The 18,631-nt window shown below is 43.3% G+C and overlaps 1 protein-coding gene across 1 annotated transcript in view; it reads right to left on the bottom strand.

Annotated features, from left to right (window-relative positions):
• Positions 1-18,631, bottom strand: part of NCKAP1L (NCK associated protein 1 like) — a 48,076-nt gene that overhangs the window by 11,766 nt on the left and 17,679 nt on the right. Inside the window, exons 10-24 of the mRNA XM_008003522.3 lie at positions 16,767-16,823; positions 15,808-15,904; positions 15,155-15,264; positions 14,859-14,991; positions 14,367-14,448; positions 14,127-14,185; positions 13,767-13,912; positions 12,311-12,443; positions 11,890-12,009; positions 9,589-9,734; positions 9,171-9,302; positions 6,122-6,340; positions 4,485-4,615; positions 227-324; positions 4-97 (exon numbers count right to left, since the gene is read on the bottom strand). Of these exons, the coding sequence (XP_008001713.2) occupies positions 4-97; positions 227-324; positions 4,485-4,615; positions 6,122-6,340; positions 9,171-9,302; positions 9,589-9,734; positions 11,890-12,009; positions 12,311-12,443; positions 13,767-13,912; positions 14,127-14,185; positions 14,367-14,448; positions 14,859-14,991; positions 15,155-15,264; positions 15,808-15,904; positions 16,767-16,823 (1,757 nt within the window). The remainder of the gene's footprint in view (positions 1-3; positions 98-226; positions 325-4,484; positions 4,616-6,121; positions 6,341-9,170; positions 9,303-9,588; positions 9,735-11,889; positions 12,010-12,310; positions 12,444-13,766; positions 13,913-14,126; positions 14,186-14,366; positions 14,449-14,858; positions 14,992-15,154; positions 15,265-15,807; positions 15,905-16,766; positions 16,824-18,631) is intronic.

Genomic DNA, 18,631 nt, shown 5'->3' with positions numbered 1-18,631 from the left:
TACCTGTCAGCTGGGGCAGCAGAGAAGCCATCAAGTCCGGCTTGCTAAAGTTGGATCTGATCTGAACAAGTATGTCCATGTTTTCCACTACCAGCTTCTGCAGCCCAGGAACACAGAGACATTAAGCAGGAAAAGAAGAGACCAATGTTACATCTCCCCCCATGCCCAGTCTCCTATACCCACCCTCTTGTAGGACCTTTTTCCCAGGGGCTTGTTTCCATAGTACCTTCAGCTCCACAATCTGAGAGGTCACATGCCACATCAGGTTTTCACTCAGGAACTTCATGCCATAGGGGCCCAGGAGTTCAGCCAAGGCCCGCATCTCTGGAACAGAGTTACAGAGGCCCCAGATGGGACTCAGAAGGCACTGGAGTATTTGTACAACAGCTATAGGGTAATTTGAACATTTACAATGTTTTCCAGCTGGGAAAATTGGCTAGCCATAAGTAGAAAGCTGAAACCGGATCCTTTCCTTACTCCTTATACAAAAATTAATTCAAGATGGATTAGAGACTTAAATGTTAGACCTAATACCATAAAAACCCTAGAAGAAAACCTAGGTAATACCATTCAGGACATAGGCATGGGCAAGGACTTCATGTCTAAAACACCAAAAGCAACGGCAACAAAAGCCAAAATTGACAAATGGGATCTAATTAAACTAAAGAGCTTCTGCACAGCAAAAGAAACTACCATCAGAGTGAACAGGCAACCTACAGAATGGGAGAAAATTTTTGCAATCTACTCATCTGACAAAGGGCTAATATCCAGAACCTACAAAGAACTCAAACAAATTTACAAGAAAAAGAAACAACCCCATCAAAAAGTGGGCAAAGGATGTGAACAGACATTTCTCAAAAGAAGACATTCATACAGCCAACAGACACATGAAAAAATGCTCATCATCACTGGCCATCAGAGAAATGCAAATCAAAACCACAATGAGATACCATCTCACACCAGTTAGAATGGCGATCATTAAAAAGTCAGGAAACAACAGGTGCTGGAGAGGATGTGGAGAAATAGGAACACTTTTACACTGTTGGTGGGATTGTAAACTAGTTCAACCATTATGGAAAACAGTATGGCGATTCCCCAAGGATCTAGAACTAGAAGTACCATATGACCCAGCCATCCCATTACGGGGTATATACCCAAAGGATTATAAATCATGCTGCTATAAAGACACATACACACGTATGTTTATTGTGGCACTATTCACAATAGCAAAGACTTGGAATCAACCCAAATGTCCATCAGTGACAGACTGGATTAAGAAAATGTGGCACACATACACCATGGAATACTATGCAGTCATAAAAAAGGATGAGTTCGTGTCCTTTGTAGGGACATGGATGCAGCTGGAAACCATCATTCTCAGCAAACTATTGCAAGAACAGAAAACCAAACACTGCATGTTCTCACTCATAGGTGGGAAATGAACAATGAGATCACTTGGACTTGGGAAGGGGAACATCACACACCAGGGCCTATCATGGGGAGGGGGGAGTGGGGAGGGATTGCATTGGGAGTTATACTTGATGTAAATGACGAGTTGATGGGTGCTGACGAGTTGATGGGTGCAGCACACCAACATGGCACAAGTATACATATGTAACAAACCTGCACGTTACGCACATGTACCCTAGAACTTAAAGTATAATAATAATAATAAATAAATAAATAAAATGTTTTCCAGCAAGAAAAGAAAATGAGGAGTCAAGGAGCAAAAATGGCCTAAAATCCTACATTCGACTGACAAGTCTGGCAAGTCCATGGGACATTTACCCTCTCTCCGCCGGTACTCACACCAAGGCTTACCACAAATGATAACTAATTACTTCACTTTTCTATGAGAATCTACACTTTCCCACGTCCCTTTACATGACACTTGGGTTTTACTCTTGCTGTACTAGCTATACTAGTTTTACTAGATGTAAGACCTTAAGTCATTGAACCTCTCTGAGCCTGGTTTACTTCTCTGTAAAATGAGGATATGAATATCTGCCATGAACAACTAACAGAATTGATGTGAGAGTAAATAAGATACATTATAAAAACTTCAGAAAATGTATGGATAAGGGATTATGATGATGATGTTATGAGTCCTCTGAAGCATGTGGCATAGGAAGGATCATCAAGGTTTTACAGACAAGGGTGTTAAGTGCTTGTCCAAGGCCACTTAACCACATCAGGGGCTGGTACCGGAAGCCTAGTGCAATGTCTTACTGCCCCTTACTGTATCCCAGCAGATACAACTATTTCCTCATCTAAGATCTGATGGTTTTTGTATGTTTTCCCCTTTACTTCCCTACTTAGTGTCGCACTGTCCAAATTTTCCTCTCCTTGAGCTACCTTTTCTCTTTTCATAATCAACACACATCCCCCAGAGTCTCAGTTCTTTATTCTTTTAAATCCTTCTTTTCTCTAGTCAGTCCCAGTGCTTTATCCCTTGCCACCCAGCCTGCTCTGGCCCTTTGTGAATTAAATAAAACCTGCCTGGGGAAATCCCATGGTAGAAACACTAGTGACAAATCCAGATAGGCAGGAGCTCTAGCTATGATCTCTGGCTATGGGCCATCCCAGCAGGGAAAACCGTGAAAGACCAGAAGTAACAACAACAAGAGACCAGTAGAAGAAAGGCAAGTTTAATATTGCTCATAAGAGTTCAGAGAGAAATCGAAGTCAAGGCTCCACACTCAAGTCTTTCAAGGCAGGACCGGTGATCTCCACCTCCATCAATGACAGAGGAAACGGAACTGGTCACAGCCACTGACACAGAGCCTTGTCCACCACAGATATTAGACATTTTTAGAGTCAACCTGTTTTAATAGGAAGAACTGAGCTGAGAACTATGAAGGGATTTCCTGACCAATCAACTTGGATAATGCCACAATGGCTGACAGAGAGGAATAAGAGCTGAATCGCCCTCTGGAGCTGACGGAGAGGAGACACACTGATTTACCAGTTTGGATCTGCCAAAGCTCCTTACTCCAGTCTTCTCTACCCTCAGCTAGCAACCCTAGGGCATCCTTCTCTTTCCATCTATCTATTTTTGCAGTAGCATTGCCCCATCACTATGGCAACCCAGGGAAATTGGGGTGGGGGTGGTAGAAGGGGGAATCAGCATTACCTCCTGCTGCTTGTCATTTGTCAGCAAGACCTAAAGCTGATTTTAGAGGCTGCCTACAGTTTGTGGGTAGAGTTGATGAGAAGGGGACATCTGAAACCTGCAGCAGGTAAAGCGTAGGGTCAGCTTACTGATGGAGGTGGGATGATGGGAAGAAGGCAGAACTGGAAAACAGAACTGTGTACTTTGGCTTTCTTAGCACCCCCCAAAGAAGAAGACCAGAGAGGACAGCATCACTGGAACATCTTCTCCCTGTCCCAGATACTATGCAGCATCCCTGATTTATATGGAGGTGAGAGGAAGGAGAAAGAAGTAGGATAGTTCATGAATTAGTTGGTAGAAACAAATCTGTTAAAAAGGATCTGTATGGTTTCAAACCCTCTTGAGAAAGAGAACGGCTTCCCATCTCATTCACTACACACTCCTTACCTGCCTCCCCCTGAGACACAAAAGCACTTCTAGACACTGGAAGGCAGCACTGTACAGCGCTTAAGACCCCAGGTCCTGGAGTTTGACTGCCTGGAGTTGAACTTCCAGTCCTACTATTTATGAATGTGTGGACTTAGGCAAGTTCCTTAAACTCTCTGTGTCCCTGTGTCCTCATCTGAAAAATGGGAATAAGTGTATCTATTATACCTCAAGGCTGTTATGAGGATTGAGTTAATATGCATAAACACTTAGAACTTAGCCCACAATAAATGCCATGTATCATCTCATCATCATTATTATTAAACATCAGCAATCCAAACACTGACTAAAACTCTAAAATATATCCCTAAAGAATAAGATGCCGGCTGGGCGCGGTGGCTCACGCCTGTAATCCCAGAACTTTGGGAAGCTGAGGCAGGCAGATCATGAGGTCAGGAGATCAAGACCATCCTGGCTAACATGGTGAAAACCCATCTCTACTGAAAAAATATATATGTAAAAAATTAGCTGGGTGTGGTGGCAGGTGCCTGTAGTCCCGGCTATTCGGGAGACTGAGGCAGGAGAATCGCTTGAACCTGGGAGGCGGAGGTTGCAGTGAGCCAAGATCATGCCACTGCACTCCAACCTGGGCGACAGAGCGAGACTCCATCTCAAAAAAAAAAAAAAAAAAAGAAGAAGAAGAAGAAGAACATGCCATGACAGCAGACCACTGTTTAATAATTCCAAACAGGAGAATGTCCTTCTTACACTTTATCCCTTACCCTTTACTATTAGGTTGGTGCAAAAGTAATTTTTGCAATTACTTTTCACTGCAAAAACCACAGTTACTTTTGCATCAATCTAAATACATGTCCTAGTCTTTTATTCTCTGTGCATTGAAGGCAGGGCTCAGCTCCTTGAAAAGAAGACCAAGCCCTGGGCTCACCAGAGATGTCAGAGAACTCCTCTGCACTGAAGTTCTGTTCCCCTTCTCTGGGCAGGCTGATGAAGGCTTGCATGGCTGGGGAGAAGATGATGGTCCCACTGCTTGCCTGTCTAAGCAGACTTTCCAGGTACCTACAGGGTTGGCCAAGAAAGCACAGATTAGGGTCCAATCCCCTCTCCCTACCACCACTCCCTACTACTACCACTGAGCTCAGAAAGAAAAACTCTGCAAAAGACTGGGGTAGGGAGAAGAAACTCAAAGATGACGGTACAGTGTTCTAATTAACACCCCAAGCTGTTGGATCAAAAACAACTGGCAGTACTGGAATTCCACTTCACCTCTAACCTAGAGGGTATTTTGCTATACTGTCAAACACAATAGCATGCACTCCCCTCCCTCAACCACTGCTCTTTCCAACAGCCATATTCCCCTCACCCTTACCCTCTGTCAGGTAAGACAGGCTCAACCTGGCAAGAAAAAAAGTCACTACTTAATTACACTCCTTTGAAATATACTCTCAAACCTCCTGGGCAAAGAGGTACCCTGTGAGCACAGGTCATCGGTCTTCAAATAGTTCCTCCTGACCTCTAGGCAAACTTAAAGGAGCTGGGCTACAGCCAATGTGGGTACAGGAGGGCTTCACCAACCCACCTCTTCCAGGCACTTGCTGTGGGTCTGTATCTAACAGACATCACAAGCTAACTGCCAGTGGGCCAAACCCAGTCGAACTTTTTTTTTTTCCCTTTGAATTTATGCTGAAAACAGTTGACAGGGGAAGAGGGGTTGAATCACCTTCTCTGGTACCTATAGAAAATTCTTTGTCAAAATTTTGAAACAGATTTTTACGTAAAAAATAGGGATTTAGCAGGGCAGCAATCAGGTGGAGCTAAGTGGTGGCCGTTCCCTTTAGAGGGGTTATTCCCTCTCCAACTCCTCAAAGTCACTGCCTGGCCCACGTGGCACATCCGCTTACCTTTCCTGCCTGGCCCCAGTTGGCATTCGCATTTGCAAACTTGCCTCCCCTTGTTCTGGGGGGTTCTTCTTTGCAGCCTGTCGCCTAAGCTGATTTTGGGTTAAGAGCGCCACCCAGTGGCTTGGGGAGGTAGGAATCCAGCTCCTTTCCTTAACATTTCAAAGGAAATATGCTGATTCCCACCTTCTCCAGTTGCTGGGAGGAGGCCCCCTTCTCTAGTGAGAACAATAGTCACATCCGGGGACGAGGAGACGTTCCAGAGAGATGGTAGTAGGCAGATGATTTTCAGAAGGAGAAGTGAGGGCAAAAAGAGAAATAAGAGAACTTTGGAAAGAGGAAGAGAGATCACTTGAAACTGGAACAGTAAGAATCCAAAAAAGAAAGGTTAAGAACTGGATATTAGAGGAAAAAGGTCAAATAACTTCAGGGTAAGCCGAAGGATGTTCCAGTGAAGGTGAGAAGGAAACTTCGTGGTGGACAGAAGGGGATCTGGGCTTGTCTCAAGTTGTCTCAAGCTATTGCTCCATTCCTCAAGGAGAAGCAACCCTCCATTTAGGGGTCTATGACCCTGGGAGCTAAAATGCGCAGGCCCTGAGGTCCTACTGTGTAAAGGAAAAAGTGCCAGCACAAAGGAAGGCAGGGGGAAAGCCTAAGCAATATTGACCAGTTTGTGTAGAGAGTGGTGACTGTCTGCTCCCCGCAGGAATCCAGTGGCTGTGTCTGCTGCAGGAGGGCGTTGCGGATGACTCTGGAAGCATCTGCACCCAAAAACTGGGCCAGTGACTGTATGAAACCAATGTATGCTTTGACTCCTGCCAACAGCTCAGAAGGCCGTACGATCTCCTGGGTCGTGGCATTGTAGCCAGCCAGCCACACAATGGCTCTAGATGATTTTAAAAAAAAAAAATTAGAATTACAATCATAATGATAAATACAGTAACAATTGTTGAGTGTATATTGTCTTCCAGGTGCTGTGCTAGGATTTTACTACACATATTATCTCATTTAAACCTCATAGCAACCTAATGAGCGAGGGACAGTTATTATCCTCATTTTTATAGATGAGGAAACTGAGACACAGAGATAATAAATCATTGCTGAAGACCACACAGCTGGCAGTGGCCGAGCTGGGACTTGATTCCAGTAACATTTGATCCGTATGCTTTTCTTCCTCCTCTGGAGAAATCTTTCAGGTAGTAAAAGACCTGGGCTCTCTAATTCCATCTAACTCTACCTGAGAGTTCACACCCTCTGCATTCTCAGTGCCAGTATTTACCTTTTCTCCTTCAAAAGAATTAGTTCTAATCACTGTCAGAAATAGAAAACCATGCTTAGAAATCCTTGGAAGTATATTATAATCCCAAGTAGCCATGGCATGCCAGGGCTGAATAGAGATCATGCGTGGCTGGCATGCAGCTATAGGCAACATTAGAGAGGGTAGAATAACCATCCACACTATATTATTGTAGGGGCACACCAGCAAGATCCCTCACCACTGGACCCCCAACTCCTTTCAAAATACCTTCCCCAGGTATCTGAGATTTCACAATTAGAGTCAGTCCTCTGACTAAGGACTTTTTCGTTGTTAAAATGTGAACCACAGAGGAAAGAGGTAGTTTTTTGTTTGTTTCGTGTTTTTTGGCAAAATGCTTATGGCAGGGGAGATGATGGGAAAGGGGGGGCTGGTCTGTTCCACAAATGAAAGAGAAAAGACTCTCAAGTACCACTTGAGGGAAAAATAATACAGAAGGGACAGACTAAGGGAAAGGCTAATCTAATTTAGAGTTAACACTGAGGCCAAACCTCTAGGCCAACCGTAGGGCATTGGGAACAATGATGTCAGTGAAGCAAGTATCAGAGATTCTCGGGTAAAACTTGAATATCACACTCATGCTGCTCTAGGGCATGGAAACTACCACCAGCATCTGAAGGCTTGCACATGGGCCATTATCAAACTGTCATCTTCCTGACACTGTGTATGCAACTGAGACACTTTCTTCCTTATAGTTAAGGTGTATGTAATGAAAACAAACTAATTTAACTTCACCCAAGCAAAAACCTAACTGAAAAACAAATTTGCTTCTCTGACAATCAAAACATAGACTCATAACTGATTTCCCTTCTTCTGTCCTTGCCCCCACTAATGCAGCCAGAGTAAAATACTGGGTCAAGTCTAATTATTACAGCTTTGCACAAAACCTGCCAAGGCTCCCCATCTCCCATCTCACTCAGAATAAAAGCCGAAGTCCTTACAATGACATGTAAGCGCATATACAATCTGCGACTTTTCTGACCTCCCTCACTTCACATCCTACCAGTCTCTCCCAGGCTCATAGTACTGCAGACACACTGTCTTCCTCCATGTCCACTGAACCTAGAAGGCATGTTCAAACCTCAGAGCCTTCGCACTTGCTGTTTCCTCTACCTAGAATGCTCTTTCCCCAGTAGTCACATGCCTGGCTTTCTCAGTGTCCTCACAGGTTTACTCAAATGTTACTTTCTCAAGGAGGCCTTTCCTGGCCACTCCATCTAAAACTGCAACACCCACTTCTGCCACCACCACCACCACCACCACCAGCACACATACTTCCTATCTCCCTTTCCAGCTTTATTTTTATTTATTTATTTATTTATTTTTGAGAGGGAGTCTCGCTCTGTCGCCCAGGCTGGAGGGTAGTGGCCGGATCTCAGCTCACTGCAAGCTCCGCCTCCCGGGTTTACGCCATTCTCCTGCCTCAGCCTCCCGAGTAGCTGGGACTACAGACGCCCGCCACCTCGCCCGGCTAGTTTTTTGTATTTTTTTTAGTAGAGACGGGGTTTCACCGTGTTAACCAGGATGGTCTTGATCTCCTGACCTCGTGATCCGCCCGTCTCGGCCTCCCAAAGTGCTGGGATTACAGGCTTGGCCCTCATCACTACCTAATCTACTATGCATTCTGCTTTCTTATTTTGTTTATCTATCTTCCCCACTAGAAGTAAGCATGGAGGCAGAGGTTTTGATTTGTTTCATATATTGCTGTATAAACAGCTTTTAGAATACTGCTGACACACAGCAGGTGTTCAATAAATATTTGTTGAATGAATGAATAAGCTACACACTCCAAAACAAAACACAGAAGGGTTGAGGCTTATTCATAATAATTCTTCCTCCCATTCGCCTACTTGCGGACTGTAGTGCCCAATTCCAGTGTAAGGGGTGTGCCTCTTACTTTCCGGGGCAATGGAACGAGGGTCAAAATGGAGGCAAGGGATGTATTTTATTAAAGCCTAACATATGTCAGGAACTTTGCAAATCTCATTTACAGGTAATTCTCAATTATCCATAAGTAAGGTAAATACCACTATCCTTACTTTACAAGGAAGGAAACTGGTCAAATAAGCTGGATGATCTGCTCCAATGTCTTAGCTAATGACCAGGTTGTCAACACAGGTCTGCTCACTGCAAAGGCCTTGCTCATTCTACTAAACCAGTGGTTTCGATTTTGGGTGTTCATCAAAACCACCTATAGAGGTTTGGGGTTCCTTTTGTTTGCTTTTAATAGAGATGCTTGGAACCTATGCTAGACTGACTGCATCAGCATCTCCACCGTGTAGCATGACCACCAGGATGAATGTAACGGGACCCAACTTTGAGGACCCCCACACTACACATAGAGGTAGATGGTATAGTATGAGGACTACCGTCCAAACAGAGGGCAAGGAAAGAGTGATACCTGTTGAGTCTGGCCTCCAGGTGGCTGCTGAGGTACTCAGAAGGGAAGAGAGTATGTTCAAACACAGAGAAACTGTATACATGATTCATTGTCAGTGCCAGTTCTGTCAAGTTTAGGTGTAGCTTGTCCATGCTAGAAAGTAAAATGAGCCTGGATTACAGGTCTGGCACTGTCTGCTAATGTCTAGGAAGGACGTGTTGGGCTCATGACCCAGTTTCTAGGGATACTCAGCCTAGAAGAGTACACATTGCTGTAGACCTCAAAGGCAAAGGAGGAAATTCACATTGAAGTGCTTTTCTGTGCCCCTCATTCCCCACCACGACTTGCGCTCTTTTTTTTTCTGTGTCACCTTCCCTCTTTCCTTTCCTGCCTTCTTTAATGCAGTACCCAGCTGGCCGTCTAGGGCCCAGGTCCTCACTTGGTGACAACGCTGCGGTTCTTTCGGTGACTCTCAGCTCCTGGCTTGTCCCTCTCAGGCTCTCCTTTCCTGGGAGTCTGCCTCTGCTTCACGGTTTTCTTGTTCTTGGCTTTGCTGATTGTAGTGGCACAGTGCTTAGGTAGGAGCTTCAGAAACAAACACAGGTACATGGAGAAAGGAGATTTGTTGCTAAAACGGCATCTGACAGTTATAAAAAAGTTGTTGTCCATTGTTGTCTGTTATTTTATTTTTCTGCCTTCCTCTCTCTTTCCTTCCACGCATCTCTTTCTTTAATGCGGGCCTATTCAGAATGGGCTCACCTCTTTCAGTTTTCATAAATATCTCTGCGTGTACAGGCTCTAAGTCTCAAGATGGCAGTGTCTTTCAGGGATCAGAGCCTCACTCCCATACCCACATCCTGAGAGAGCCTTTCTTAATGGAAAAACTCAAGTATAAAGAACAAGATCTAAAAGTCCCACTCAATTGTGCTTTGCAGGGTCTTCCAACATATGAAAATAGTTATTTTTTACTAGATGGAACAATCATCTCACGTGCTACATCCCTTCCTATTCTATCTCATGAGACAATTACCCACACCACCACAGCCCTCCAAAGATTTGGAGTTCACAATGTGGCCAGCATTGTCTTTCCACTTTTTTTAAAATATCATATTTCTTGCTAATTAGCTTAAACATCAACCCAGCATCTCTTGTCTTCACTCAGACATCCCACTCAGACATCTCCTTCAAAGTGACTGGAATTCTCTCCATTTACTCCAGAGCTGCTGAGCATGAGCAGGGCATGTCTGGAAGCTCCTCAGCTGAAATCACTCTGAGAGCAGCATAAGAGCCACACGAGGAAACCAGTTTTGTTACTTTATAGTCACGCCTTCTTTTTTTTAATCCAAACTCTTGGCTGTTTCAAAAAAATCAAGTCCACCTTGATGGAAAAAGATGTGTCAACCCTGAGATTATGCAACAGATTATCTGTCTGTAGTAGATTCTGAAAGCAGTTCCAAAATATGTAATTCCACTAGTAATGGCAATGCCACTAATTATTTACTCAGAATGTTAACTTTAGAAAGCCTATACTCATTTGGTTGCAAAAGTTCTGTATGTGTGAACATTACTCACGTCATGTTTTAGTCATCCCTGAGACAGCACTGAGCAAATCTTTTTACCAGTGTTCTTGCATGTAGCAGTTATTCATATTGACTGATGATCTCTTCTTGGCTTTCTCAGCCTTCTGGCTGAGATTAAGCATATTGAGTGATGAATATACCTGCAATTGTACTCATTTGCATATCTTCTTGCATTAATTATTTAAATTTCTTTTGAGCATGTATTTATACTCCCTTTTCTCTTAAACTGGGACATTTCTCAAGGGCAGGAATTGTGTACCTTCCTTCTGGGTCCCCACCCAAAAACCCAGCACAGGGCTTTGTGCTCAGTAAGTTCCAACTAATATAACAGGTAACATTTATTGAGTGCTGTATATCAAATATTAAATGTATTCTATTTAATCCTTATGACACTTCCATGAAGAAAGTATTTTTATCCCCATTGTATGTAATTTTCGTATGAAAAATAAGAAGGTTAAGTAAGAATGTAACTGTGCATCTGTATACACACACACACACACACACACACACACACACACAACCCTTTAGCAAGCCTGACTCAAAGCCAGGAAACGTGGGTAGTCTGGAAAACCCGAAAGACTCCAGGGTAACAGCAAAACAAGTTTCTTATTTTCAAATTTTCTGAAATTTAGGTTGAACTAATTATGACGAGGTGCTAAGAGTCAGTCAAGGGAGGAGAGGGGAAAAATAAGAAGAAAAAGGCAAGAAAGCAGCCTTGAAGATAAACACAGAAGAGGTGCCTCAAAATGTCCAGATAGCCACAGATTAGGATGCAGATAGACAGAAAGATGAGACAAGACAGGTGACCTGGGGGCCACTGTCCTTAGTATGTGTACTCAGGGCAAAGAGAGGAGGGGAAGTAAATTAGAAAGTTAACTCATCTCTCAGAACTCTTCAAGTGAGAGCACAGATTTCGTTAGAGTACAGCTGTTCAAATAAGAGTATTTTTAGACACCTCTATCCAGTCCTAAGGGAGGAAAGACTGAAGGGACTACACTAAGAAAAGAATTCTGCCATAAACTCAAGTACAGAAAGGCCCTAGCCGTACTTGAGAGAAAGAGTTACTGAGCTTGGCATCTGAGAGGGAAACAAAGTTAGATAGAGGAGAAGGCGCTGAGGGCCGGCAGAGGGGAGAGTGAAACAGAAAAGGCTGAGCCTACCTGCTCGCTCAGGTTTCGCTGCTCAGCACAGATCTCCAGGACGCAATTGCTGGTCTGCTTGGCCAACTCTTCCAGGAAGGAGTTGCAGTGGTGAAGACCATGGTTCTTCAGGTGGGGGTACTATGGGAAAGAGGGACCAAAGAAGAGACTGTCATCACCAGGATGGCCACTTCTTCCTCACAATACTGCTCTCATCCCTTGCCTGAATCTTACAGAAGATTCTTACCCATTCCTACAGAAGAAGAAACTGAGGCCCAGAGATAGGATACATTCTACATCAAGCTGAGATATTTAGGGACTTATATCATACATCTATGTTTATACCATTTCTGGGACCAAAATCAATCCTTGGAACTGTGTTCAGTGATAAGGATGAGATGTGACTAGAAAGAGGACAGGGTCTGGAGTTCAGGACACCTACCTCCTCTGGGCACATCTCATGAGTGCAATGGACAAAGTGAGCACAGATCAGGGGGAAAGCAATGGCATAACGCAACATGGTAGGTTCCTCCAAGGTCATGGCAAACATCTTCTCAAAGATACGGAGATGAAAGCTGCAGAGAAACGGGAAGACTTTAAATCAGGGTTTAGTCCTTGTTATTAAAGTGGTGAGTAAAAAGTAAAGGAAAAGAAAAATAGAGTTTAAGAGCTAGTCCCTTTGAGGCAGAGAGAATGTTCATTCTTTCAAAAAACATTTACTGATATCTACCACTCCCTCCTTAATTTCCCTACCCTTAAGATAGAAGGGAACCCAAGAAACTTAATTCTTCCAGACTTTTATAAAGGACCCCAGGCAAGTTTAACGATAATCTTCTTGCCTTTCCTTGCACAAAATTTGCTATTCCTCCCTCAGAACTTTGGCATGATTTGGGCCATTCCCCCTAATTTGGAAGTCCTTCAGTAGTGTTAATTCACATTCCTCCCAAAATTTAACACTCAGGCTCCAGAAAATCTTCTCAAATTAATCCCATGAGACTGATCTTTCCTCAACCCCTGTCCTCTCAACTTCATGTACTCTTTTACACTTTCTTACATTTGCAAGTATTATGTTGATGTCCTTTTCACATACAGGTATTATATCTTCCCCAACCTCATTGCTTACAGAAGGCAGAGGCAACACATGGTGTTTCCACTTGTTTGTTTGATCCTTCAAAGGGTGGAATTATGTATAATGGTGATTGCCTAAAAACATCAAGTGCTATCTAAGGAAGACAAACTCATCCAGCTCATTCTCCAAAGGCCCTATTCTCTAGGCGTCTCAATTATTTTCACTCCTGTCCACTAAAACTCAAAGTTTTTCCTGTCACTTTTAAATCACAATGTTCCTAGAGTAAAAAAAAAAAAACAAAACTGAAGAAGTTTCCAAAGAGAGGAGACTGAAACTAGACGTGTGGGCTAACTACCCCAGAGAAGGGAAGACTATGTAAAATCCGAATGGCTTTCCACAAAAGAACAAAAGGGAATACAGAACAAAAGGGAATCAACTTCAAATTCCTAAAAAGCTGACACAAGTGAGCTATGGAGTTTGAGCATCTTAAAGGGATCTCAAAAAAGTGACACTTTCCAATTGTCTAGGGGAATTACAGTCCTCCACAGAGGCCAGGCAAGAGAGCAAATGAATTGATAAAGAGCTCTAGTTCAAGCTTGGTGGGTCTTGCCTGTAATCCCAGCTACTCAGGAGGTTAAGGGAGGGGGATTGCTTGAGGCCAGGAGTTCAAGACCAGCCTGGGCAACACAGTGAGACCTGTCTCAAAAAAAAATAAACTAAAATAAAAAAACCTTAAAAAAACTTCCTTGAAGTAAGTGGCATAATAGAGAAAAAAATGAAAAAAGGAAACAATAAAACTTTTTAAAGAGAGCTCTGAACCAAGACATACCAGAAAGTAGACAGATCAGAAGTTTCCACCAGCAGTTTTTCTACTGAGTCCAGCATTCGGGAGTGGAAGACAATGAGGTTCATCACCTTGGCTAAGTCAGGGTTCTCATGTAGGTGCAGAGGGGCCTTAGCCACGCTAGTGTATGCCTGCAGTTGGAGTTGGGAAAGGGTGGAGAAAAATAAGATGAATGAAAAGGGCCCTAGCCTTGGAATTACAGTTTGGCCTGAGTATATCTTGTCCAATTAGCAGTTTTCAAAGTTGACTCACTCCATAAAGCAAATTTAGGAGATAAAAAAGAGAAGAGATTGTGGGGGAGGAAGAATCTGAGGATGGGAATCTTTCACAGGAACAGATCATTACCTGTAGGCGGAACCAGTCCAGCCTCAATCCTGAGAATTCAAATTTCTCTCCATTATCAACTGCAAGGAAAACAGAAGTATAAAAGGAAACAGTAAACAGCACACCAATATCCAGCTGCACAGAATGGTAGATCCTCTTCAAAGATATCTTGTCCTACTTCCTGGCTCAAAGATCAATATTTCCAGATAAAAGATGTTCATCCCCACATATGTCCTGCCTCCCCCACCTCCCTCCAGTTACCTTGTTTGAGATTCAGAGAGGAGAGGGTACTGACGAATGAGGACATGATGACGGACTCCTCCTCTGGACACACAGACAAGTTCTAAAAGAGGAGCTGCAGTTATTGTCAAGTGGGCATAGGCTCCCTAGGACAGAAACTAGGACCATGAGGCTCAATCAGTGTATGAAGGTAGAAAGAATTGCTAAGTGCCAAAAACAGAGAGAAAAAGCCAATCTAGAGATGGAGGAAACTCCCTGGGTTCCCTGACATTCTAACACTCAGTTTCTCTTTATATTTCTCTCCTATTTCTGTGTAGTTTCACTTAGTGGGGAGAAAAAAAAGACTGCTGAGATTATTAGTCCTTTCTTTTTCTTTTAACAAATATAAAGCGGCAGATTGGACTTTTTGACACCTAACTTGCAGAGCATGAGATTCAGCCAGAGTGGTTTCAATAGGAAAATCACTAGGGATCATCCTGAAATTTCCAAAGTATAATCAATTAAACATAATACCTGAATGATGTCACTGAGCACAAGAGCATCAAATCTTGCCAAGTACTGAAGGTGGTATTGCTGTATCACTTTGATGTGTCTTCGGACCAGAGACCTAATCTCCTCCAACAAGAAAAGTAGCTCTGCAATGCTCCTATGAAGTTGAGAATGAGAACAGAGATGAATAAGACTAGAAATATGAACTGAGACAAACGCAGGGATAACAGGGCAGAAATTGAGACCTCCTGAGGTTATCTCATGCCTCCCTGTCCCCAGTCCATCTAAGGACAAGGTTCTTAGCCATGTCAAGTACTAACGAGTCAGCATAGTCCTCAGGTGTCTTTGTCTTGGTGACATTCTCTGTGTGGCGAACCAGCCAGGTGACCTCATCACGAATGAAGGACAGGGCCATGAAAGCAAAAAGAGCCTATGGAGAGGGTAGAGACTATTAGAATTTTCAACTTTAAAAATGGATTTCAAAGCACAGAGAAAACTACCATGATAATACATGTGTGGATGTAATTGTGTAGCCACAACAGTGTCCAATAATAAACATTCAGATTCATCAAAAAACCTGGACTATATAACACACAATCAGACAAGTACACATGTTGACACGAGCTCACAATTAGTACGCTTCTCTCCCTATCAAATTAAGTTTCAGAAATATTTACTGGGCATTTATGTGGTTTGAAACAAAAAAACAAGCTCTGTCTCCAATTAGTTCACATTCAAATAGAGGACAAGACAAGTATAAAAGTAGCTATACTACATGACATACTATGTATAGTGCCAAAAAAAGAGATACACAAAGTTTTGGGGTACTCTAAGAAGGTTCCAGGGAATCAGCATATATACATACAAATGAATCACATTTTGCCTCAGAAAGGCAAAATCTCATGAATGCCATGTAGCTACACAGTCTCTTATCACTGGTCATCATCCCCCTCCCAATATTTCTTCCTCTTGCCTTGGGACCCAGTAGTCCCGGTTCATCAGCCAACACAGTCTCCAGCTCCTTCACTGCCATCCGCAGAAATTGCCGCCTTTGACAATGAAACTGGCCACTAAGGAAGAAAAGGGGAACATGACTATCACCTCTCCCACCCTTAAAAACCCTCCACAGGCAGCACAGAAGAAAGCTATATTTAGGAAGAGATATCAGGCAGAAGGAAGGTTCAATGCTCAAGTTAGACTTGGTTTAAAAAGAAAAAAGGGCCGGGAGCAGTGGCTCTTGCCTGTAATTCCAGCACTTTGGGAGGCCGAGGTGGGCAGATCACCTGAGGTCAGGTGTTCAAGACCAGCCTGGCCAACATGGCGAAACCCTGTCTCTACAAAAAATACAAAAATTAGCCAGGTGTGGTGGTGGGTGCCTGTAATCCCAGCTACTTGGAAGGCTGAGGCAGGAGAATCGCTTGAACCTAGGAAGTGGAGGTTGCAGTGAGCTGAGATCATGCCATTGCACTCCAGCGTGGGCAACAGAGCGAGACTGCATCGAAAGAAAGAAAGAAAGAAAGAAAGAAAGAAAGAAAGAAAGAAAGAAAGAAAGAAAGAAAGAAAGAAAGAAAGAAAGAAAGAAAGAAAGAAAGAAAGAAGAAAGAGAGAGAGAGAGAGAGAGAGAGAGAGAGAGAGAGAGAGGAAGGAAGGAAGGAAGGAAGGAAGGAAGGAAGGAAGGAAGGAAGGAAGGAAGGAAGGAAGGAAGGAAGGAAGGAAGGAAAGGAAGGAAGGAAGGAAGGAAGGAAGGAAGGAAGGAAGGAAGGAAGGAAGGAAGGAAGGAAGGAAGGAAGGAAAAAATAATGTATGGGGCAGCAAGTTCTTGGGTTGAGGCAACAAAGCTGTACAGAAACCAAGGATGGCTTAGGTGAGAACAAAAGTGAGAAGAGAATCCTATTCCATCCCCTCTCAGAGAGTGCATTCACCACCCTTTACCTGTTTGCAATTACATGCTCCTTGCTCTCCTTTATGTCTGCCACTCGCTTGCCATACCTGAGGATTGACACAAGCACAGTGGGGTTGACGATACTGCCCATTAGGGCCCTTGCCTCACCTTCCCAGCCCTCAGAGAGTCCAGCCTACACCCTGGTGGGAGCATGTGCAGCCCTCACAGGCGGGATCTTTCCAAACCCTACTTCTCACCCTAGCCTATTAATAAAAGACTCACAGCTTAGAGATAATTCGACTCTACCTCATAATTTTACAGATACAGAAAATAATACCTAGGGAAGGGAAATGACTCGTCAAGGTCACATAGGGCTTTAATGGCAAAACTGGGGCTAGACTTCTCTTCCCGTGCTCCTGCCTTGACTCCTTCAAATCAAGGCACTCTTCCAGGTTTAAGGGAAATAAAGGGAACAGTGTATAAATATAACACAGGCCCTGCTCTCAAGTAAAAGTAGTTACTCAATCTCTACCCTGGGTCCCATTCCCACCAACTTCCTTTTAGAATTTCACTTTATCAGTTATCTTTTTGATACTTTAAACTCTCCTTCTCCACTGGCTTATTCTCTTCTCCCAACAAATAAGTTCAAAGCCTCCCTTGTTCTAAGAAGACCCTTGCTTGACCCTGACAATCCACTGAACTCTGCTTATTTTCCCACACCACCAAACTTCTCCAAAGAGACACCTGTACTCTCTTTACTTCCTCACCTCTCACTGACCCTTGAATCCCACAAAGCCTTCAGCACTAAGCAAATGCTCTCTGTAAGGTCAATGTGAACTTTTGAATCACCAAATTAGAAGGCCTTTTCATTGTTTTTAATTTTCTGCAATATTTGATTCTCCTAACCACATCTCTTTTTTTCTACTAGTGACCCATGCTCAAAATACCAGCATGATCTTAGACTTTCTATGTTCCTTATATTTGTTTTCTCTGGTCCTGCATCACTATTGCCACCACATTAATGGGACTTCATCACCTCTCATTTCCTTTCTCCAAACCACTACTTTATTGAACTAGCATAAAATCAAAGAAGTTTGGAGTTGGAAAGTATCTTAATTAAATCAACATTCAACTTCACAGCAATCCTGTTGGATAATTATTTCAATCTCTGCATAGCACAGTGGAAAGAGAAAAGATTCAGAGTCCGAAAACCTGGAATTGTGTCCTAATTTCACCTTTTATTGAGTGACACTGAGACTGAGCCTCCATTTTCTCATTTACAAAAAAAAGATATTAATACTTATTCTTGAATTTTCATGAAGATAAATTAGATCATTTATGTCAAAGAATCCCCTAAACTATAAATCATACAAGTTAGTTGCTGCTCTTAGTGATGGAGAACTGAACACCCTTCAAACATCCCTTCCATTCCTTGGAAGCAGTAATCATTAGAAAGTTTTTTCATGCAGATGCCCAAATCTACCTCCTGTAACTTCTAATTATTAACCTCAGATTTACTCTTTCTTAACTCTGGCAATGGTTTTTAATGATAATACTTAGTTGTTGAGAGTGAGAAATCAGTATTCTCATAGGCTCTTGATAATAACTGGTTAGAGGGCAATTTGGTAAGAGCTATTAAAATTTGAAATGGGCCGGGCTCGGTGGCTCACGCCTGTAATCCCAGCACTTTGGGAGGCTGAGGCTGGTGGATCACGAGGTCGGGAGATCGAGACCATCCTGGCTAACACGGTGAAACCCCACCTTTACTAAAAAATACAAAAAAACTAGCCGGGCAAGGTGGGGGGCGCCTGTAGTCCCGGCTACTCGGGAGGCTGAGGCAGGGGAATGGTGTGAACCCGGGAGGCAGAGCTTGCAGTGAGCCGCGATCTGGCCCACTGCACTCCAGCCTGGGCGA

The sequence above is a fragment of the Chlorocebus sabaeus genome, chromosome 11 (genome assembly GCF_047675955.1).
Source record: "Chlorocebus sabaeus isolate Y175 chromosome 11, mChlSab1.0.hap1, whole genome shotgun sequence".
Taxonomy (NCBI): Eukaryota; Metazoa; Chordata; class Mammalia; order Primates; family Cercopithecidae; genus Chlorocebus; species Chlorocebus sabaeus.
Note: the sequence above shows the minus strand (reverse complement) of the source record. Positions and strands in the feature narration are given on the sequence as shown.